This window comes from Thunnus maccoyii, chromosome 12 (assembly GCF_910596095.1).
Source record: "Thunnus maccoyii chromosome 12, fThuMac1.1, whole genome shotgun sequence".
NCBI classification, from domain to species: domain Eukaryota; kingdom Metazoa; phylum Chordata; class Actinopteri; order Scombriformes; family Scombridae; genus Thunnus; species Thunnus maccoyii.
Window position 1 is genome coordinate 3,183,033 of NC_056544.1, and position 22,744 is coordinate 3,205,776.

The 22,744-nt window shown below is 40.6% G+C and overlaps 1 protein-coding gene across 3 annotated transcripts; it reads left to right on the top strand.

The window, feature by feature from the left end:
* The first annotated feature begins 556 nt into the window (after nt 1-556).
* si:ch211-267e7.3 (ADAMTS-like protein 2) lies at nt 557-20,386 on the top strand. Of its 3 annotated transcripts, none has more exons than XM_042428292.1 (20): nt 557-697; nt 5,557-5,649; nt 6,425-6,528; nt 9,407-9,482; nt 9,616-9,718; nt 10,117-10,262; nt 10,383-10,506; nt 11,605-11,685; nt 11,870-12,045; nt 12,136-12,562; nt 13,354-13,422; nt 13,635-13,971; nt 14,162-14,262; nt 14,492-14,618; nt 14,878-15,091; nt 16,229-16,384; nt 16,642-16,812; nt 16,935-17,111; nt 17,322-17,475; nt 17,643-20,386. In XM_042428292.1, exons 1-20 carry the CDS (start codon nt 605-607, stop codon nt 17,789-17,791), a joined length of 3,078 nt encoding a protein of 1,025 aa, XP_042284226.1. In that variant the 5' UTR covers nt 557-604; the 3' UTR covers nt 17,792-20,386. The 3 variants fall into 3 exon arrangements, with proteins under 3 accessions (XP_042284226.1, XP_042284227.1, XP_042284228.1); XM_042428293.1 differs by having other exon boundaries at nt 17,646-20,386; XM_042428294.1 differs by lacking the exon at nt 557-697 and adding an exon at nt 1,080-1,102 and having other exon boundaries at nt 5,562-5,649.
* Nucleotides 20,387-22,744: the final 2,358 nt, after the last annotated feature.

The following is a 22,744-nucleotide window of genomic DNA, read 5'->3' on the forward strand; positions in this document are numbered from 1 at the left end:
GGCAGCCTAAAAATAGTAATGAATAGACGGACAATGTAAAAAAAAAAAAAAAAAAACGAGAGCGATAAGACTGGATGGGCGAAAATGAACAGTAATAAACAAAGTATAAATAAAAGTAGGCCTTGGAAAACATTTTAGAAATTGATCAGAAAGATCCTCATTTTAAAAAATGATAACTGCACACATTTATTTGTAGTGAAGTGTAGAAATTCAACAATAACTCGTTTCATTTATTTATTTATTTATTTTTTTAAACACAACAAGGTAGACTGACTCAAATTAATTAACTAAAACGGAACAAAACGAAATATTTTTTTAAATATAAGCTAAATGAAATAACTTTTTCTTTACTCTCTAGGGTTATTAAACGGCTATTATGACTGAACATATTTTTTTCTAAAAAAAAAAAACTAAAACAAATCATCCACATTTTGTAAAGAATGAAACAAAGTGGGAAGGTCTGTGTAGCGTGTGAGCGAGAGGCGTCGCCACATCAAAAGGGGGTCGAAAATGGGAGGAGGAAGGAGGGCAGAGGGAGAGGAGTGAGGAGGGGAGCGGAGGTAAGGGGAGGGGAAGTGCTGTCGGTCCATGACATGAATGAACCATGTTCGGTAACGGAGGCTTAGCTCTCCCGGTTTGCTCCTTTCTCCTGCTACACCTCCCGGTTCTCCCGCTAACGAACAACTGGCCCGTTAAGGTAAGTAGCTCGCGGAGTAGCGGTTTGTTCACAACGCTGTGTCCATTGGTTGAAAGCTGAACGTGGGACTGGGTAGTTTGCTCCAATGGAGAGTAGTAACTTCACAAGTCTGTCACTTTCATTCTGCCTTGCTTATCGTCAAATGCACTGTCTAGTTTTCACCTTAAATTAATAATTGAAGTCATTCGTCACTTCGGTTAAGATATGACCAACACAGCGCTGATGTCTGAAGTCGTTTCAGTCTCTGGAGTAGTTTGGGCTTCGAACAGCCATTTAACCACAGTGTCACAGTGTATGTGAAGGTAAGCTAACTGTTACCAGTGACATTGCTCCTTTCGGCGAACCTCCTCGAAAAGTTCATACTTGTTGAATTAACGCCTTTGGGATGCTTTGATGCATGTTGCGGTAAGGAATGAACGGTAACGGCTTGTAAAAACGAGTTTCTAAGATCTGTTAATCTAGACCATAAACAAGGCAGCAGTGAAATGACTTAATGATGTAAATGAGACACGGTGTTTAGTGCACCCATTCTCCAAAGCAATTATAATGCTGTAAAACGAAGTTCCCCCAAAGTTACTACTTTAATTCAGCTCAAAACAAACCAGATCAAATGAACGTTACCTCTTTTAATGTGTGGTTTATCTTAGTCAGCAGACTAAAACATTTTCTGAGGGGGGTTGGATGTTTGGACTGTCATACAGCTTCCCCCCATTCAACTTGCCAATTTGTTTATGAGGGTGTAGCTTAAACAGCAGCTTTGTTGAACTTCACCACTTCTCCTGTTGGATGTAACAGAAGCAATTCTTGCTGCTATATTAATGTTTTGAGGTTCAGGCAGCTGGTAACAGGTTCATTTAAGATCCTGTGTTATTAAGTGTAATTGTGTGTTGTCTCTTAACTCAGTTTCACATTGTCTTGTCAGCAAACACCTCTCTGCCTTTCATGTTGTTGATTACTTGTTCAGGTCCTCTCTTAAACTGGGAACTAAGTTACACTGAGATCCAGTAAGATTGAATGAGCAGCCACACAATGATAAAATTCAATGAGCGGTTTTGTCAGCAATTATAACCAGTGATATTTTCAGTTATAGTTTTGTTGATTTTTATCCCCTTTAATCACCCCTGAAGGCAGTATTTAACTACACAGCTCCTTGTTGTAAGAAAAAAATTGTAGAGCTTCAACCATTAGTCAATTAATCGATTAATTACCAACTATTAAATTAATCACCAACTATTTTGATAGTTTGTCATTTATAAAGAAAAATAGTAAAAAAAACAACCCTCTGATTCCAGCTTCTCTGAATATTTTCTGCTTTCTTCAGTCTTGTGTGACAGTAAAGTGATGATCTTTGAGTTTTGGTCTGTTCGTCGGGACAAAAGACATTTGAGGACGTCAGCGTGGGCCTTTAGGAAACAGTGATCAACATTTTTCTGACATTTTAGCAACCAAACAACTAATCAATTAATCGCAAAAATAATCGACAGATTTCTCAATAATGAAAAAATGTGTTAGTTGCAGCTGTTAAAAATGGTCTTTCTTCATGCGGCCTGGTACAGTTTATGTGATTGAGTAATTCAGTCTGTCAAATGGACATGAACTATCAGGGAAGCAAACATTTTCCCTCCAGTCTGATAGATTGCAGGATAGAAAAACACCTCTGTCTTAACATCGGGGACTTACATCACTGACTGACCATTTGGCTACTGTTCACTGTGGGCTAAACGCCCAGCTAGCTAAATGACCAACTAATAGATTGATCTGCTGGCTTCCACAGTTCTGACCATGTAAAGAAGACAAACATGGTGACAGACAGCAGCCAGCCAGCCTATCGGGGTGTCTTGGGGTCTCATGGTTGAAACTCTTAACAGATGCATTACCAAAGGCTGCGCAAACAATTGTTTGCAGACACTTTTTTCTCAGCTGTGGTAACCACCAGTGCTCACAGTCCTTCTTTTTTTAAACCACAAACACTGCTTGATTTCTACACACATGAATGGGCTGAACATTCATGCCCTAGAGATAACTGACAAAATGCCCCATATTTGTCTGGTTAGCACTGAGTTTATCATTCAATCCATTCATTCCTGCCAAATGAAAAGAAAAAACTCACACTGTGTAGTGAACTTAAAAGAGCCCTGGCTTTCTGGATGTGAAGCTGATTTTTGTAGATGAAGTTGACAACACATGAAATTGATGGCAGCAATAAAAAAAAAAAAAAAAAAGAAAGTTGTGTAGCACACACAACAACTGGCATGACATCTAATAAGCTTTTTTTTTTTGGCAAAGACTATTGAAAGACATTGTCTTCCAACAGTGCTAAAGCAGTCTTTGCACATTATACCACACAAACATAATGCACCATAGCAACAGTGAGGTCATGCTTTCTATTTAAAGGTTTAAATTCATTGCGGTAACATCGCATAGCGCTTGTTATTTTTCCTATCAAGGCGCGGAGAGACGAATCGCTTAATTGGACTGCATTAAACGGCTGTGTGCGCTGTGTACAGTTTATATACTGTATAATAAAGCATGTTCACGTTGATATCAGCTGGGCTCTACTCCATACCTCCAATCTGTTTAGAATCCTGCTTTGATCTATTTGAGCTGTTTTTCTTTATGTGAAAGAACTTTGGAACATGGGTGATTCATAGACAACATTATGAATGGTCACGTTGATTTCTATCATAAATGTAAACACACCACTGTAAGTTATTCCAGCGTGAGAAGGCTGTAGTGGAAGGAATATGGTACACATTACAGGTTATCAAGAAAGAGAGTACCACGTCCTGATTTGACCTCAAACCCCCAGATTTTTACTCGGGAACATAAACCTTGTTTTTCACAGGATGTTTCCAATCTAACAAACTATTTCACAGGTAATTTCCAGCCTTTCATTTAGTCACTGAAGCGTGAGAACGCGCTGGCACCGATGCTACATGTCATCCCACCAAACATTAACGTGTGTCTTCTTTTGAAATGATGTCCGACCCGTTGTCATCCAAACACTGATTGTCATAGCTTGATAGAAAGCGACCATTACCGTCTATTTTCAACTGGCAGTACTCACAGATATCCAAACACACACACACACACACACTATGGTAGTGTGAATTAGCCAGAGGCTAATCTGTAAGCAGCCTGTGTAGGCTTGTTAGGACAGTGTTAAGACAACACAGTAGTGGGACTTTGAGCCTTGATGTGTGTGTGTGTGTGTTTGTCAGTTGAAGGATTAAAAAAATAGCACCAACCTCAGACTGGACTCACTTAAAGAAGATCACGTCTTTCACCTTTAAATCACACCTCAGAGTATGAGTGTGTGTCAGCAACCTACGCTTGATCTTCATCCTTGTACGTAAACATGAGATGCTCATATGAACTCTCAGTGCTGATGAACCTTTTCTATATGTTTACATTGATCATCATTCACATTCTTCTTAAAATAAAAGTCTGATGTCATTCTATATTTTACTTATTGTCAGGAAATCTCATGAAAAGCTCAAAACCAACAAGGGTCTTTCTCTCAACACTTCCTGTTGCACTCAGCCCCAAACCCACCAGATCCTACAGAAGATCTACATTTTTAAAAAAAACGAGCCACAAATATATAGTTTAGTTTTTTAAAAAGTATTTTCTGCCACTACAGTTTCCAGCAAAGATTAGTCAAACAGGAGGAAACAGTGCATTTATTGGGGACTATTTTCATTAGTGGGTTTGGTCCACATCTGGTGCTCTAGTGAGTATTTCTGGCAGCAGGATGGTGTGTGTGGTGATCAAGTCAAAATAAACTGCAGTGTGTGTGTGTGTGTTCATGGTGATGAAGGAACATGTCATTCAGTGCAACAATGTGGCTCATTGATGTGTTTTCATCTTTTTTTTTTGGACAGCAGTGGAGGAATAAGATATATCAGACTGTGAATACAGACAGTGCTTGTTAGCAAATTAAGAGTTATTAGTTGGTTTGGGTCTGCACATGGGATTAGTTGATTAAGACAAATATAGAAGATGATCAGCTTTATGCTTCAAAGCCAGACAAAAGCCAGTAACACTGGAACACTTCAAGAAAGTGAAATGCTGTCTAGTTTGGAGGAGTTTACAATTATTCTAGTGTGAAAAACGCGGAATATTTCAAAATAAGAGCAAGGCTGTTTCCACAAGTCAACAACAGAATCATCCGGTCGTCGTAATTACATGGATATTCAAATATTCTGTCAGAGAAATATATAAGGTGATTATTTATGTAGTATGTGAACTGGAAGACTAGCTCACAAGTTATTAGCTGAAGCTAAATACGCCGTCTGTCAGCCAGTGTGTAGAATAAATGAAGGTCAGCTCAAAGGAAACTGAGATGAAATTTACATAATTTACAGAAAAAATCTTAAAATATGAACCTTTAGAAGCATATTTTTGTGACCAACAACATACATTTTATAAAACACTTCACTTTGCTACAAAGGTTTTATGTTTTACCTCATGAAACAAAAAGTCTCATGAAAGTTCAGTTGACTTTTCAAGCTATGACGACTGTCAGCGGCACAGCTGTAGCTAATTAGCATCAATTCCACGACTTGACCAAACTATGAAATGAAGATCATGCCGTTGTCCCTTTTTTTGATATGCGCTCCAAAACGCTGTACTATTTACACTTTGCCAAAATAGTTTCCTCAAGAAAGAAACACCGCCCTGTATTATTTTGAAATTTGAAAAAGCAACGATCTAGCCGGTGACATCACGTCATTTCAGACAGGTAGTTGGCATCATCAGCTGGAGGATTGGGGTGCTGTGAAGTGCGGAGCTGTCATACATGTGTTCCATGTTCATGTGTGTGTGTGTTTGTGTGTGTGTGTGTGTGTGTCTGCCAGGACAGAAGTGAAGGGAGGGTGGAGCAGCATAACATCCATCTACAATCACACAGCCATGGAAGTCCCAACGTCAAACAGACACACAACAACAAGGTACTATAATCACACACACACACACACACACACACATGCTCTTAATGTGTCTTATTATGTCACTTTTTAGAATGTGTAATATGAATGTAATGTGTCTAATTGTAGTCAGTATGTGTGCTCTTGATTAACACAAAACTCACAAAGAGTTACTGGTTGCTGTAATCATTCCTCACGTCCATACTGGGAGTGAGAACGCATTGTAAAGTTCAGCTAAAGCCACTGTGAGTCTCCAGCAGTCTCACATACACAAATCAAAACAGTATCTTTCAGATTTATGGGCTTTTTTTTAGTACAAATTCCCCTTTTTCTGTTTCCCAGGACAGTGTTTCCTCACTAAGCTGTGGCAGATGTATACGAAACCTTTTCTATACATAGTCTGCTGTCACTTTCCTTGCCTAGGTGGCTCAGGTTCGACTGGTACCGCAGGTCCAAAATGTCCTCGGTGGTGCTGCAGCTCTTTAACTGACATCTTATCGTCCTGTTTTAAATTCAATATAAGCTGCAGCAAAGCTACATGAAGGTACTACTTTGACCCGACCAGTGTCCAGAGCTCCAAAAATCCTATAGCTTCTGTTTACATTTGGTTCACACAGTTACAGTTAGAGTTAAACAAATAAGGGTAAGATGGAGCGTGATACTGACAGGTGGATCAATGATTGTTGTGGTGAAGAGGTGAACCTGAAGGCCATCTACAGTCATTAGCTCTAGGGTAGCGACACCTTTTTAGATTTTTTTTTTTTTACCGACTGTTTTTCCTGTGTGTGTTTTCTCCCAGGAGGAGGTGTTTCAATGGTGGGGGGAGTGGTCCAGTTGGTCATCCTGTTCCAGAAGCTGCGGAGGAGGCGTGAGGAGTCAGGAGAGACACTGTCTCATACAGAGGTGATGTGGATAAAAGAGATTCTCAAAATACAGATGTACACACATGTTATTAGACTGTATGAATATGATGGGGGGGGGGGTTTGGTGTTAGAAATAGAAAGAATAGCCATTCAGAAACATAAAGGTATGTACACCGGAATAGCTCAATGTGGAGGAGTCAGTAGAGACATGGCTGTGTGTGTATGTGTGTGTGTGTGTGTGTGTGTGTGTAGCCAGCCATCTTGTTACCTTTGACCTCCCCCTGTCAGACTTGCGGAAGTTTCTGTCAACCAAGATTAACGCCACTCTGCCCTCACTGCTGGCCCCCCCCCCCCCCCCCTCCTTCTCACCCCTCCTTCCCTTCTTTCTTTCTACTGTCTTTGTTCCTCTCCTGTCTGCCCCCTTTTACTCTTACTTTTCCTTTTTTTTTTTTTTTTTTACCTCTATCCTCTCGATCTTTCTTTCCACACTCTTTTCCTCCTCTTCCTCCCCTACCCCCTTCACTTCCTCTGCTTTTCTTCTCTCTCTCTCTCTCTCTCTCTCTCTCTCTCCTGTCCTCCCCTCATCACCATCTACCAATTAGATGTGACACTCTCACATAGTGACCTCCCGCTCACCTCTTCCTGCTGTCTCTCCTACTTTACCATCTAAACATTGTAGGAGGATGGGCTGAAGAAAGAGAGACACAGATAGATAGACAGAGGAGGTGTGTGTGTGTGTGGGGGGGGGGGAGGTGGGGGGGGGGGGGGGGGGGTGCAGTTAACATAGTAATGAAAGACAGATGCATTAACTCCATGTTGGAGTTGTGCGGGTCCTCCCCAACACACACACAGAATTAGAATCATGTTAACCATACACTACAGCACTCTTAAGAGAGATTTTTCTTGCTACAACTGTGGCAGACACATGTTACTTGTTGCGAAATTTTTTTTTTGCAAACTGTTGTAGCTCTGAGACTCTTGAGGTGGTTTAAAGCAACAACCCAAGATGTTGCTGTTGTTCAGAGTCAGCCAACAATAACCACATTTCATTTTCTCTGAATACAAAAAGATGTGTGCTCGGTAGCATGTGTGTAACCACACTGGAAAATGAAACACACGAGCAAACAGCAGGTATAACGTTTATATCGCATGACATTTATTTTACAATGTGAGAAGATCTCAGCATGTTTGTGAATGACTAACAGTAGCTAACAGGCCCACGCTACCACACCTACATCATTATTCCATATATTCATTGCTATTAATTATTTGTTTGAACATTCTCCAGTTTAACATTTTATAAAGATATTTTAACACGTTTTCATATTTTGCCATCAAATTCACAGCCTTTTTATCAAGCTGCTAATGTCTAGTTCATTACATGAAAAAAGACATGAAACACCAAAAGTAAAGTAAGTAGTGACAACTCCTGTTATGCATGAATGATACAAGGAGAATAACATACAGTAAAGGGACATGGTAAGATACGCTATGGATAATAGATATCATCTTAAAACTGAATTCATTGATTGATTGATATTTTTTGGCCACCGGGGGGCAGCAAAACAAGATGAAAGCACAACATTCGCTATGTTTACATGCACAGAAGAAAGCAGCTCTGCTATCACGGCCATGTTTTCCTTGTCTGAAGTCATGCACATGCTCACAAAGAATAAATGTATTATATTATCTCACCTGAAGACGGAGTGTCTTAGTTTTCCTCCGTGGTTGTCTGCACCACTTTAGGACAAATATTTAGCAAGACTTCCTGTTTTTTTTCCTGTTTTCACAATTATTGGCATATTATAACAGTTAAGAATTGAATTTATTATTAATAGGATAGCCACTTACATCTCAAGAGGCTATCCTATTAATAATAAATTCAACTCGATTGCCTATTTAGACGTCTAGCAGACATGGAACATCAGTATTCATCTGGAATCATGTTTGTTTTGGCCTCCATCAACTCCTAAGAATAATATCTGTCTCTATAGCCACTAAATGTTCCACTATGTTCACCAGCTATTAGCTAACTTTGTCTACAAGTTGTTAAACAGAAATTAATACTGGTGCTGTTGATTGAGTCAGCCCATGTTCACAGTACTTTTTCTCCTCTTAAAGCGGCAGCATCTTTTTACATGTAGTCAAAAGTTAAAGAGAGAACTGCTGAAAAACGGGTGAAAAAGCAGCTTTTATTCTGCCTTACTTTGGGGGAAAAAATGAGTGCCTTCTGAAGTTCACAATAAAAAAGAGGAAGTAATGGTGATAAAGTCAGTGGTAGTTAGTAGTCACTACTAAATGTGGGAGACAGTAATGGTAATAAAAATTGGTATCAGCCAGTATGAATAACTTTGAATGTGTTGTATGAATTTCTGCCACGTGTCTGAGAGTTGTATTTAAGTAGTGTTTGCTGATAGTGGCAGCTCTAGCTACTCATTACAGACACAGACTTTTCATTGTCAGCACTAAATGTCTGTTTATTCTACAAAGAAATAGGAATGGGTGAGTTGTCACTTGAACTGTGTGTGGGCTTGTCTCCTGGAAAAAGGTGGTTGTGTGGCTGGTAACGTTTCTTTTTTTTTTTTTTTTGATTTAACACATTTCCAAACAGACACAGAGACTTGACTCTTCAAGTGACAGCCTGCAGGACGAATTTATATTTTACAGACCCTTTGATTCACTAATATGATGTTTCATTCAATTTCTACAACTTAATAATGTTCTCTGTGGATCTCACGTTACTTCTTGTTACCTCAAGTCATGTGATTTAAAGTGGTTTAGGATATAAACTAAAAACCGTTAGTTGCACATCACCTCTCTCTTGTACATGGATGAAGGGAGGTGATGCACATGGTTTAGGGTCTCAGTGTGTATCTTGTGTGCTGTCTGTCAACCATATTGTATTCTGTTTCCCTCAGGCTCTCCACTACCCACAACGTCAACAGCTCATACTGTGTTGGCTCTCCTAAACAGTACCAGCTCTGTCCAAACCAGGTATGATACTATATTGACCAGAACCTTGGAACACTGAGGTTCAATTGAAGAAACAAGTGGAGTCAAACTGAAAATATCCTTCTCTGTGTCCTTCTGTGTGGACTGTGTTGTTGTTGTTGTTGTTGTTTTTCAGCCTTGTCCCAGCCCCAGTCTGAGCTTCAAACAGCATCAGTGTTCCCAGTTCAACTCTAAAGCCATCGGAAGAAGATACTATCAGTGGATACCTCTGTACCCAGGTATAATGTCAGTCACACAGCCTATTCTCCATCTATCTTTGTCTATTTATCAGTCCAAGAAGAAAGAAAAAAAGAAATTCTAGTGTTTGTGATGTGGTGAGGCCATTCAGAGCTTTATAAGCAGAAGAACCTTGAAGTCCATCCTAGTGCGTACTAGAAGCTCTTGTAGTAATATGAGGATGAGTGTAACATGCTGATGTTAATTCATGCACATCACTAACTGAAGGTGTGCTGAATAATTCTAATTATTTCAAAGAGAAAACAAATTTCACAGAAAGCTTCCAGACATGTTGTTCTGATGAGGTCTGACAGTTTCTCCCACATCAGTTGAATTCAACTATTTCAGTCCAGGGTCTTTGAATACTCTTTCTCTTATTCTCACCTCATTTCCTGTGTAGCCGATTACATCAGCATCTCCAATAAGCCATGTGACCTGCAGTGTACAACCATCAGCGGAGAGCGACAGCTACTCGTCCCCGCCCACGACGGCACCTTCTGCCGTGATACCAAATACACCGGTGTCTGTATAGAAGGAATATGTCAGGTAACATTTCCTCGATATCACATCAAATAAATATACTCACTTAAAGAAAATGATTCTTGTTGATAAAAGAAAACGGACTGGCTAGACGGATGATGATGATGGATCTCTGTTCTCCTGCAGCCTGTAGGATGTGACGGGGAGCTGTACAGCAGTAAGACAGTAGACAGATGTGGTGTATGTGGAGGGAACGGGACATCATGCCAGCGTATCTCTGGATCATACAGGAAGGCACTCGCACAGTTAGGTAACACACACACAAACACACATGTAGACAGACAAGTCATCTGGTGTTCAATCATTTAGTTCAACACTAAATATGTCATTTCTGAGCTCTTCCACTGAGTCCATCATTGTTTTCACTGTGTAGAAAATGATTAAGTTATGACGGCCATCAGCAACCTTCTTTCAAGATTTCACCTTGAAGCGAAACCCCAACCCTATTTCCCCATCTTTTTGTGTCTAATGGGGACAACAATTTTTGAAATTGGTCCAGTATTGAGCGAGTGTAATGTAATTGGACGGGGTAGTAGCACCCCATCACTGTACGTCCAGTAAAAGTGTTTGTCTCTGACAGGCTCAGATTGTTATTCTAAGTGTCTGACAACATGATGGAAAGGACCACACAGAGAAATAAAACCTTTTTCTCTACCTTTCACTTGATCCGCTCTGTTTGTTATCGTGTCTAACCAAGCCTCGCTCAAGGAGAAATCTCCTTCTGAAATCTCACAAGAGTTGAGTTGTTGTGGAGATCAGATAAACATTCAGCCATGACTTTGAAACTCTTTAGATGACACTAAGCTATGCTTCCTGTACTCCAACACAACAAACTCCTCCCAGCACTCCTCTCTCACAATGCTTTGAAATGTACTTTTCTTGAATTTGCAGAACTGTATATTAAGGTTTGTCATGTGTTCATCCTGGTTATTGTGGCAGTCCAGTGTCTTGAAGACCATATGGGCTGGGCATCATTTAGTGAAGGACACTCAAATAAACAAATCACTTACCTGAAGATTTTCAGATAGTAAAGATCATGTGAAGAGATATTTAATATTGCCATAGTGCTTTTGTTGGTGGTCTACTAATTAAGTAAAGTCAGGTGTAAATGCAATAGTATTGGGTGACAACTATGAGCCTTGAATAGAGAAACCTGAACATACAGTATAGAAGTAAAACTGTCATGGCTGGAAACCATTACCAGTGATGGTTATTGTGATATGGGTGATAACTGTGAAAGCTTCTGAAGAAGCTGAGATGAAGTCACTTTTGTCACTTTTGTTATTTCATGACTGTAAGCTCACCACAGATACATGGCTGTGATTAAAGTGTGTGTTCTTGCTCTCAGGCTATGTGTTCATCACCAACATCCCAGCTGGAGCCACAGACATTCAGATCATAGAGAGACACAAGACTGAGAACATCCTGGGTGAGAACCTACACCTTCTTTAAGGTCAATATACTGAGTACATGTCAGTTATTGAATGCTTTCACCTGTAAATGTCTATTACAAACAAAACAGTAGAGCAATGAGGTAGAAGTGAACATTGTAGATTTTGAATATGACTGTCACTGTCTTGGTCACTGCCCCTGATGTTTCCCCTCCTATCCAGCCCTGTCAGATGAAGCAGGACATTTCTTCTTCAATGGAAACACTGTGTTTGATCATCCTCAAAACTTCCGAGTGGCGGGAACAGTGTTTAAATACCGCCGTCCAAGCAACATCTTCTCTGATGGGCTGGAGTACATCATCGCCCAGGGACCCACGCAGCAGGGCCTGAATGTTATGGTAGTACACACACACACACATGCATTAATTATTTGTCACGTATATCCAGTACAAAGTGGTTGCTCAGTAATTTTATCCTTGTGTATGCAGTACTACAACCTAAACGGGAAGCTCCCTCACATCACCTACGAGTACACCATCCCGCTCAAGTCTCATGACATCACCGCTACAGAAGGCATCACCACAGGCCCCTCCCACTCCCATCTCAACCACACCTATAACAACGTAAACGAGAACGTCAGAGGGGATCAAGGTAGGTCCAACCACAGCAGAGGCGTGGCGTCCGTCCATCAGTACGACATGCAGCTCGGAGCCGAAGACCGATCGGATGTGGAGCTGCCGGAAGAGGAGGCGGGGGAGGAGGAGGAGGAGGAGGAGGAAGTAGTGTGGGAGATCCAGACGCCGAGCCCTCCTCCACCAGCGGCCATGTTGGTCTACAGACCAGCTGACGTCACCGGTCACGTGTTCAGCCACAATGATGTGGAGGAGCGGGGACCTCCTGCACCATCCGGCTACAGTGAGTCTCACTCAACAATTAGCTTGTTTCTTTTTTTGTTTGCTGGCAGTAGAATGGTATTGTCAGTCTGTCCATCTGCCCAACAATTCCAGAGCAAGATATCTAGACTGTTGGCCACTTCTAATGCTTTTAAATGAGAATTTTTGTGGCACACTCTTCTGTCTAATCTCACACTATGGACACTTTAGCTGATACTGGATATCAATGTTGTAATATACAATATTGTAATAATGATAAGGATCCCTTGCCTATGTTCTTTTTAAAGACCTGTGACCAAGATATGTACTTTTACAGTTGAGAATGAACTTGTCAGTGCTCCCTGGTGGACAGTCTATGTGATGAGGGAGCTGTTTCTAAATGACTTCAAACATATCTTTGGTGTTTCTGTACCACAAGCCAACAGCAAAGCCTCATTTTGTTTTGATGATAACAACAAGAAATGTCCACCCCTCGTCCTAATATTATAACACAGCCGCAGTGTCGGTGTTTGAACAAATCTGTAAGGCTGATTTATCTGTCTAGCTCTAATGTACATTTGGCCAATCACAGCAGGAAGCTGGTGGAACTGTCCCTTTGACACATTTGGAAAGTTATAAATTGTCTGATTCCACAAATGCTTTCAGACATTAATTACTTGTAGACTTTTCCAAACAGCACTTCTTTTGAAGTATCTACTGAGCTTTAAATTAGCAAAATTGTCAGTATGTTGTTTTGTTTCGTCCAACCTCTTAGTGTTGTGGACTCTATCTATTTGTCTCATTGTCTGTCTTTTTGTTCTTCTGTTCATTAAGTGAGTTCCTCCAACTCAATTGACGAGCCATCCACTGCTGATGACAACACACTAGTGCTCTCTTTCCCAGGTAGGAAAGACAAATGATGCTTTTGTCTATAGTTGAGTGTTAGAATGTCTTTATGAAAATAGTTCATGACCCTAAAACTTTAGTGTTTTTCTCTGACCTCCATCTAAAGAGAGAAAATCATACAAATAAACCTTAAAGATAAATAAAATGTTGGTTTAATTACTATTAAAAAGAGAGAAAAACCACATTGATGTGTTTATGTGCATTCACAGGTAGCCAGAGTGTTCATCCAGCAGCACTGCCAGACGCCCCCTATCTGCTACTGGAGGACCTACAGCACAACCAGACACACTCCCTCACACAGTCCAACACACACTCTGTCAAACACAAACTCAACGATCCTCATCCACAAGCAGAGATACACGTGGAAACTCTCCCCCCCACAGACACAAACACACAGCTGGAAATACATCCAGATCCGCTCACGGTCACCGACACGCACGCCGTCACACACAAAGAAACAGAAAGCGGCACACACTCGGACTCACACACTGTCGTCTTGGTACAGCTGCAACAGGTCTCTGCAGTCCAGGCAGCCAACACAGTGAGGTATGAGGGGAACAGCTGTAGAGCACTGTGATGCTGTAATATATAATTCACCACATATTCATGACTGTGTAGAGGCTGCCTGCGGGTTTAGTTGTTAATAATCTTGTCAGCGTTATTGTGTTTTTATAAAGTGAAGTAGTAAATCTCAGGTTTCAGAAATACCTGCCTCTGTGTTTCTGTTTCCCTCCAGCAATGACTTTGATGTGGGTCTGGACTCAGACATTAGTCTGGCAGACATGTATCGCTGGAAGGTTTCTGCTTACGCTCCATGCAGCACAACCTGTACAACAGGTAAACACACACACGTACAGTAAGCAAAGTGCAACAATAACATAATACCCACATTTATCCTCTTTGAATTTACTGCCTGTGAAAGATGGCCACAGAAAAATATTAGTGATTTTGTTTGTTACGTAGTTTAAACACTGATCTGAACTATTGCAACACCTCATGCTGCATTAAAAGTCTTCTACTGTATGTCTGCACTCAGTGAACATAGCGTGTCCGTGTGTATCGGCAGGTATCACCACTAGCTACGCCCTGTGTGTCCGCTATGACGGTACTGAAGTGGATGACAGTTACTGTGACTCTCTAACCAGACCTGAGCCCACACATGAGTTCTGCACTGGAAAGGAATGTCCTCCAAGGTACTGCCCTTACTGATTTACCTGACTGCCGGGTTTGTTAAGCCAAAATTCTGATGGAAAAAGTTTGAGACTCTCTGAATATATTAAGTCAATTGTTCAATAAATAGTTTTATTAATATCCAGATATATCTGCATCTCTGGATCTACTGAGAGCTGAACTAAAGAGGTTTCAATCAGGGTTATTAATTAGGGTTAATTATTACAAAAACAAGCAAGAATCTCACATGGCCAGATATCACTGATGGTTTTTGTTCTTCAGATGGGAGACCAGCGGTTGGAGTGAGTGCTCTCGAACCTGCGGTGAGGGATTTCAGTACCGGACTGTGCGCTGCTGGAAGATGCTGTCACCCGGTCTCGACTCTTCTGTCTACGACACGCTGTGTCTGTCTCACGACCTTCACAAACCGGCCAATAGGAAAGTCTGCCTCGGCCAGAGCTGCGGACCCCAATGGGAGGTCTCAGAGTGGTCAGAGGTAATATAAGAATGATGGTGAAATGATGCCAGTGTTAGTGGATGGTGTTTCTTGGTATGAAAATTTTGATGTTGGTAACATCTTTACGTTTGATTGTTATTAAACGCTGTGTTGTTCTGGTTTGAAGACAAAGCAGTAAAAAGATAAAGTGTTAAGAATAGCTAGTGTTCTTTCTGTTAAGTAGTAAAATTCCATGAAAAGCATCAAGCTTCAACATCTGTGTCAAAACATTCACCATACTGTACATGCAGTGAGTACTATTGTTATTGTTAACACACACAAATGGAAAACTTTAAAATTTTGTTGTCATGGACTGATATAAAAATCCAATTTGAAGCTAAAACTGAACTTGAATTGAAACCTAAAACTTTAGAAGGATTACACATTTTTGTGTCAGTAATCCTGGTCGTAGTGTTTGATGCAACACAGAAAGCAGTACAGTCCAACTTGCTCCACAAAGCACTCTCAGGACAGCTGGGATGTTAAATTCCTTCAGTCTCTCCAGGATCTGCCCTTGGATCTCCTTCCACTCAGTTGCGTCCAAAAGGAAGATGCTGTCGCCCAGTGTGACTGGATCACACTGGGAGGTCTGGGTGTGAGTCGGGTGCTTTTGTTCTAGAGAATCCATATTCTCTAGAACAAAGTCAGGAAAAAAGGTGGCACTCCATAGTTAAGAAACAGAAAAATGACCTCATGTATTGGTCTTTTAGATGAATGTATTCACGGTCAGTAGACTGACATGTCAGTCAGTCCTCTCTGACTTGATTGGTCTTGAATTCTTTGTATCAACTTCATGGTCCTCTGTTAGCATGATGCACAGATGCCTGTAAACACCAGGATGAAATGAAGGAAAATATAGACATGAAGGCAACTGAGTAAAAAAAGTGTACTCTGCTTGGTATATCTGTTTTATTCATGTGTGTGTTTTTCCTTTTCTTTTTTCAAATCTTTGTTCTTTTGTCAAACAAAGAATCATGGTGGGAATTGGTCCCTGCAACAATAAACATAAACATGTGGCTGTAATGCCACAAAGTAGTGCTATAATATTAACACAGACAGCTGTCAGTATAAAGACCATAGAAATGAAATCTCATTTTTGCAGTAATGATAATGTGTGCGTGTGTCACTGTGTGTCAGTGCTCAGCTCGTTGTGGCTCTCGGGGCGTTCGGACTCGGGAGGTTCGTTGTTCCATGGAAATGAGACTGTGTAACAAGTCCTCTCAGCCAATAGAAAGTCAGGAATGTGAAGGCCCGCCCTGCGACAGACGATGGACGGTTTCTGATTGGGGACCTGTGAGTTTTTATAACACACACACACACACACACACACACACACAACAGAGCATAGTGCACATGCATACTGAACACCCAGCAAACAGCACTACTTCACATGTGAATACTGAAAAATAATCATGACAATTAAAAATATCGCTGTATGTTTCCATGCATGACTTTCTATCTTTCTATTTAGTTTATGAAGACAAAGACATGTTAATTATTTTTATGCAAGTTTAACCTTTCTAGTGTGTGTGTGCGTGCACGTGTGCCAGTGCTCAGGTGTTTGTGGGGAGGGAAGGATGGTGCGTGCGGTGACCTGTCGATCATCAGGTGGGGTAGTGATGTCAGAAGAGCAATGCGATCAGTCACTGCGCCCGTTGGCCATCTATCCCTGCGGTGACAGAGACTGCGCCCCCCACTGGGTTGAACAGGAGTGGCAACAGGTAAACAAGCAAAGAAGCTTCTTACAAGACATTTTGGCTTGGTAGGAGGGTGTTTTCAAAATAAAAGTCAACCCACAAAGATGTTCATTTTATCTCTTTTATTTGTCTTGTGTGTGTGTCAGTGTAACGCTACATGCGGACGTGGCGTACGGCAGCGTCAGGTGGTGTGTGCCGGCCTGGAAGGCGGTGTGTTTAAAGAGTTTCCAGACAGCAGCTGTTACCAAACCAACAAACCAGAAACCAGCTCCTCCTGCTTCCAGAGACCTTGCTCCAAATGGTTCACCACGTCCTGGTCTCAGGTATCTGTCTGTCTGCTCTCATCCCTCTGTGCCTGTTTGTCTGTTTATCTACCTACCTACACTCAAACCAGGGATGACTTATTGTGCAATTTTCCCTTGATGTTTTTAGACTTTTTTTTATTGTCTAGTAAGTTTTATATTGTAAATTGAGTGTTTGTTGATCTGAACATCAGTGGAATCAAACCGTTGTTTCCCCTCATGCTCCCTCAGTGCAGTAAGACCTGTGGGAGTGGCGTCCAGGTTCGCGAAGTAAAGTGTTACCAGGGGGAGGAGCTGGTAACCAGGGGCCACAGCTGTGACTCTGCCCTCAAGCCAGAAGCCAGACAGAGCTGTGAAATCCAGAGGTGTCCTACAGAAGCTCCAGGTACAAAAACAACTCAGTGTGCACACTTACTGTAGGTGATGCAACATTTCAGCTCACTTTCAGTAACATCAGTGTCATTGTGAGAAAGTGTTTTCCTGTGGTGCCCTGATGAATCAAGCCAACCATTTAGACTGTTTCCTTTTTGTGGCTTTTGTGTGTTTGTCCAGCAGCAGCCCCGGCAGCATCAGTAGCAGTAGACGACTCGTGTCAAGACAAGCCGACAGCCAACTGTGCCTTGGTTCTAAAGGTGAAGCTGTGCTCCCATTGGTACTACAGAAAGGCCTGCTGCCAGTCCTGTAAGGCACCAAGACCCTGAAGTCTTAACTGTCTTAACCTCAGCCTCGTAACACCAACCACTGGTACCAAAGGTCACACTACATTCATATCGGTGCTACACAAAAGCCAGCTGCTAGCAATGTAAGACCTTAGGACATCAACGTTAACCTTATTACTGTTACTCCTATCACTGATGTCAAAGGTCAACCTGTGGTCACTGTCTTTACCTCCAACCTGTCAAAGTTATCCCTTTACTCGTATTCCCTCACACCTCGAATTACTAAAAGCAAATCTGTTTTCTACAAAAGATCAATCAAAAACCAATGAAAATTACTCCTGGTGCTTCCTCATATTTGAGTAATTGATAAATTAGTCCAGCAAATAAAGTACAACCCCTGCTTTGTAGCAATATTTTACAAGTTTACTTAGAGTACTGAAGGTATAAACAGTTCCAGACTGATTTGTAACACAACGTAGAAGGCTTTTGTCTACCCCATCTATGATCAGCTCTATGAACCTCACAGAGGTCCTAAACTTTTACCCAGCGTGCTACTAAATCTATTTACTTCTCCCCAGACAATGTGAAGATAGACTAGCTTTTGGACACACTGGGCTATTTGTTCATCTGTTTCCTTAATTTTCCAAACAGAAGAAGCTAACCTCGAACGACCCCTTTTATTCATCCATCCCTGCGTCCATCACTTCAATTAACCACTGACCTTCCATCCTGATTTTAAAAGTGATGTTCCCCATAAATGTCTCACTATTTCATAAGGTGCTATCAGTGCCCTTTACTCACACGCTAGGGCAGCTTTGTTGTTACTGTGGCAACACACAAGAACAGACAGGACCAGGGAAATGATGCGACTGAGCCCCTCAGCCTGCAATACATACACACACACACACACCCCCATTTGGTCAGGTTATATTACTGGTACCATGCTGCTGCCCTTATTCACAGCTACAGATATGTTACTACAGTATGTTCTACATTATGTCATGTAAAATGTTTAATATTCTAATAGTCATTTGAATTGCCTAGTATACAGAGTAAGAATCACTACCAGCTTTATTGCTGTCACTGTCTCCTTCCTCACAACATAGTACTGAAAAACCACGTCATGGATTCTCCTGCAGCCGCCTCTCGGGAATGTCGAGTGAAAACTAGCTTAGCGCTATTTCATCTACTGACTACTGTAAAGTCAAGACAGGCAACAATTTGATGGTCATGAAAATGAACACTTATCAGTAGCAGATAAAAGTAAAAATCAAATCAGTCAAAAACATTGACAATACAAATATAACAAGAAAATGTTAAATAAGTATTACCAATACTGTAACAGTCACTCTTCCTTACATTACATATACTAGCCTTATATGCTAGCACCAACTCTTTAACAAACCAGTCAAAATCAGTCAGCATAGTGTTTGAACAGGGCAAGGTTTTTGGAAAATATGCTAGTTTGTTTTCTCACCTAGAGTTAAATGAGAGGCACATTATCATTGTCATCACTGTATGTGCAGTATAGTGGAATAGTCCAGGATGTGTTTTAGCCTAGCTTAGTGCAAAGATTGGAAGCAGGAGGAAAACTGGCAGCGTAGGAATATCAAACATACAGTAGGGTCCAAAAGTCTGAGACCACTTTCCTATAAAGTGGTCTCAGACTTTTGGACCCTACTGTAGCATGTCTTATTTACAAAAAAATGGCAGCCACTATGCATAGGCCTGCTTCACAGCAAGCCTCTGGTCTATGCAAGGGTTCCAGTAAGTCATGACAGTGTGAGCAAGTGAAGCAGCTAAATGGAATTCAGCCATCATTCATTTTTTACTCCCCGGTTTTCCTACTGTGACATATTAGAATGTCCGCTGTGAAAAAAAAGGCCAATTGGAGCAATCCTTGATATCCAACTGCTGAGTGCAGCATCTCCAAAAGTTCTGTCCAAGTTTGCACTCGGTCATAACTTACCCATGAACAAAAAAACTATCTCATATGAACGGAAGGCACATTTTTATCCCTTGTTACAGTAAGGTAGACTGTTTGACATTGACATTGCTTTAGTCTTTGTGATATTAAACTAAATATGTCCAGGAGGGTGTTTTATGGCCTACTTCATAAATCATCTCATTTGAACATATTTTCCTAAAATGTGAGTGTTTCTTTAACATGATACAAACTTAAACAGTACTGTATGAGGAATCCAGGCAACTTCTAAGGAATCTTTTTTTTTTTTTTTTTTTTTTTTTTTTTTTCCTGAACCGATCTGAATTGTAGATAAAAGTGTTGTTTAAAAGTAGCACGCGGTGACTTCTGAGCCTTCAGCTGGTTATACTACTGTAGACATTTTAGATGTGGCAGCTCACCAAGGACATGAATGAAAATACATCAGCACTGTAGCTGCTGGCAAGCAAGAAGGAGTAATGCAAACATGACTTCACCCAGACACAGCTGAGGAGCAGGACTGTGTCACCAACACAGCTGCCAACGAAATCTGTACGCGTCACATTCTCGTTAACTGTGTACACCTGACTGTCATATTGTTGTTTACCTGTTGTTACATTACCTACAGAGCTGTTGTTGATGTTGTTTTTTACTGTATCACATGTAAGGAATAAAGAATCAACTGTTTTTGACAAGCATCTGTGTCTGACCTCTGACTGGCAGATTAGTGGATAAAAACACTGGACCAACCCTGTACTTCCTGAAAAAAAAGCGTCAGGAGGTATTGAAAAGAATATGGACGGTGACTATTGAATAACAAGGTAAACACTGACCAACGTAGAAGTGAAAGGCAGCTTAAGCATGGTAATCCAAGCCGGGATTGTATGCAAACCACGCCTGCTCCTGAATGAAAAACATTTGACAGTAGGTACTAATTAAAGCTATCATCAGAAACATGACCTGCTGTGTTTGTGAAGAGTGTTATAATTGACCATTGTGTTGTTGAAAGCTCACCCCCCCTCACCTTGTACAAATTGTCATGGTTACATGAGATGGGATCCCAGTGGAAGACTCCTTGGTGAAAGTAAAGCACACTAATTACTCACCTGCACCAGTCTGGATGACATAGTTTGGGTCTGAAGGAACAGCTCAAGACAGACAGACAGCCTGACGACCTCCAGGTGGTGTCGCTTCTTTTTTTAAGATTTTTGACAAGATTCAGAAGAAATTAAGTGGCCGTTTTATTGTAGCGAGAAAGATCCCTGACGAACCTGTGTGTGTGTGTGTGTCTACAGAAGAGAAGGTGAGTACTTCCACCTGGACCGATCAGCCAGGTGATCCATGCTCTATGTAACAGACTAGATGGATTGTAACACCTCTCTTATGTTATGAGATTACACAAAACAATTAAATCCAGCTTGAGTTAGTTTAGGTTAGTCAATCTAAATACAACAACAAATCTAGAACCCATTCTTGAATGTTTCTACTAATATTACATTCATTCCCAGATGTTTCTGATAGATGACAATTTTCCGCCTGTTTCTACTCTAAGTGTGTTAACATCGTGATGATGATGACAACTGACAATTTATGTGAGTGAATTCAGTAAAGGTTAAAAAGAAATATGAAAGTGATCCTTTGCTAACATTTATCTAGAGGAATGAAAGGCAGACGAGCTGTGAACAGACCTAATGTGCTCTGAAGAGTTTGCATGCTAGACTTCATCCTCTGGGTGGAGGAGAGGACAGGTAGACACGGCAACAAAACACAAAGTGTCAGCTTTAACAGGAAAGAAGAGGAGGTGTAGTGTAAGACAGTAAATAGGATTAAGCAGAGTACCAGACTTAATAAAAACAAGAAGAAAAGAAGATGAACAATGCTGACGTTTGTCCATTATTTTGAAAAGATAAAACAGACGACAGTTTGGATTCAGTGTAATGTGAATCTCCTACGTTCATAATTTATAGTCGGAAGTCTTCATCGCTGGATTTACTAAATGAGACTTTGAATCAGAAATCTAAAAATATATTATATGTTTTCAAAGGCAGTAATGTTATTAGTAATATTTGTATTTATAAAAATATGGGCGTACTAATGATGCTGTGGTATCATATTCACATTTTATGTACTCATATATTCCTAAATTCCTTTTTGACACAGTGAGGCTGAATTGTTTAACTTAGTTTTTTCATGAAGTAGTTTTAATGTCATCAGGAACTTAATTTCTGTAGGTTTAGCGTAGAGAAATACTGAGTCTTTTTTAAATAAAGAAAAAGAAACTTCATATTTGAGACTTATTTTGAAAGATTTCTATCCTCAGTAGTAACCAGTGGGTTTGTAGCTGAATGCCACAGACAGTATTGTTAGATTTGGTCTTTTCATGGGTTTGTTGACAACAAGAAAAATATAGAATACCACCAGACTTACCCTTTAATTATATCCAGTTTAGAGTAAAGCTTAGTTTACTTTCAGAATCACTTCCCTTTAATTTGTTGCCAGTCTTGCATTTGTTTAAATGTTATTGAACTTGATTTATTTATTTATTTATTTATTGAATGGGACAGTGTGCAGTTTGAAACATTAAAGATGCACTGCACCAGAGTTAGCTTGATGCTAATTTGCATCTGTAGACAAAAAACATACAACAGCACAACAAACAGTAAAAAGCAATTTTTGCAACTATTGTCATAATACCCTTCATCATTTTTATTCTAATTAATTACCATGAAATGAAATTTACTACATCTTAAAACCCAAAATCCAGAGTAAGACTGAGGGAGCCGTTCTGTTGCTCTCCAGAGCTACCTAAACTGGGAACTGTGGAGCATTTTTTCACATTATTGACTCACTGGGAAGACAACCATCACCTGCACAATTAAATCCAGATGGGGCTGTATGTCCCTGAGCCTCTGTGTGTGCATTTCTGGGAGTTATTACATTCCTGGGAAATTCTTGCATTATTTTGCTCTACAAAGAAAAAAAAGGAAGGGATATGATATCATATCCCGTCCTTTGTTCTTCATGGTACTATTGATAAGTTATTGTTTCTCTAT

Coding starts and splice junctions, on each gene's coding strand:
- si:ch211-267e7.3 (XM_042428292.1), top strand. CDS start 605: ATGTTCGGTAACGGAGGCTTAGCTCTCCCGGTTTGCTCCTTTCTCCTG. Junction 14,619..14,877: donor GGAAAGGAATGTCCTCCAAG/GTACTGCCCTTA, acceptor TTTGTTCTTCAG/ATGGGAGACCAGCGGTTGGA. Junction 16,813..16,934: donor TTGAACAGGAGTGGCAACAG/GTAAACAAGCAA, acceptor TGTGTGTGTCAG/TGTAACGCTACATGCGGACG.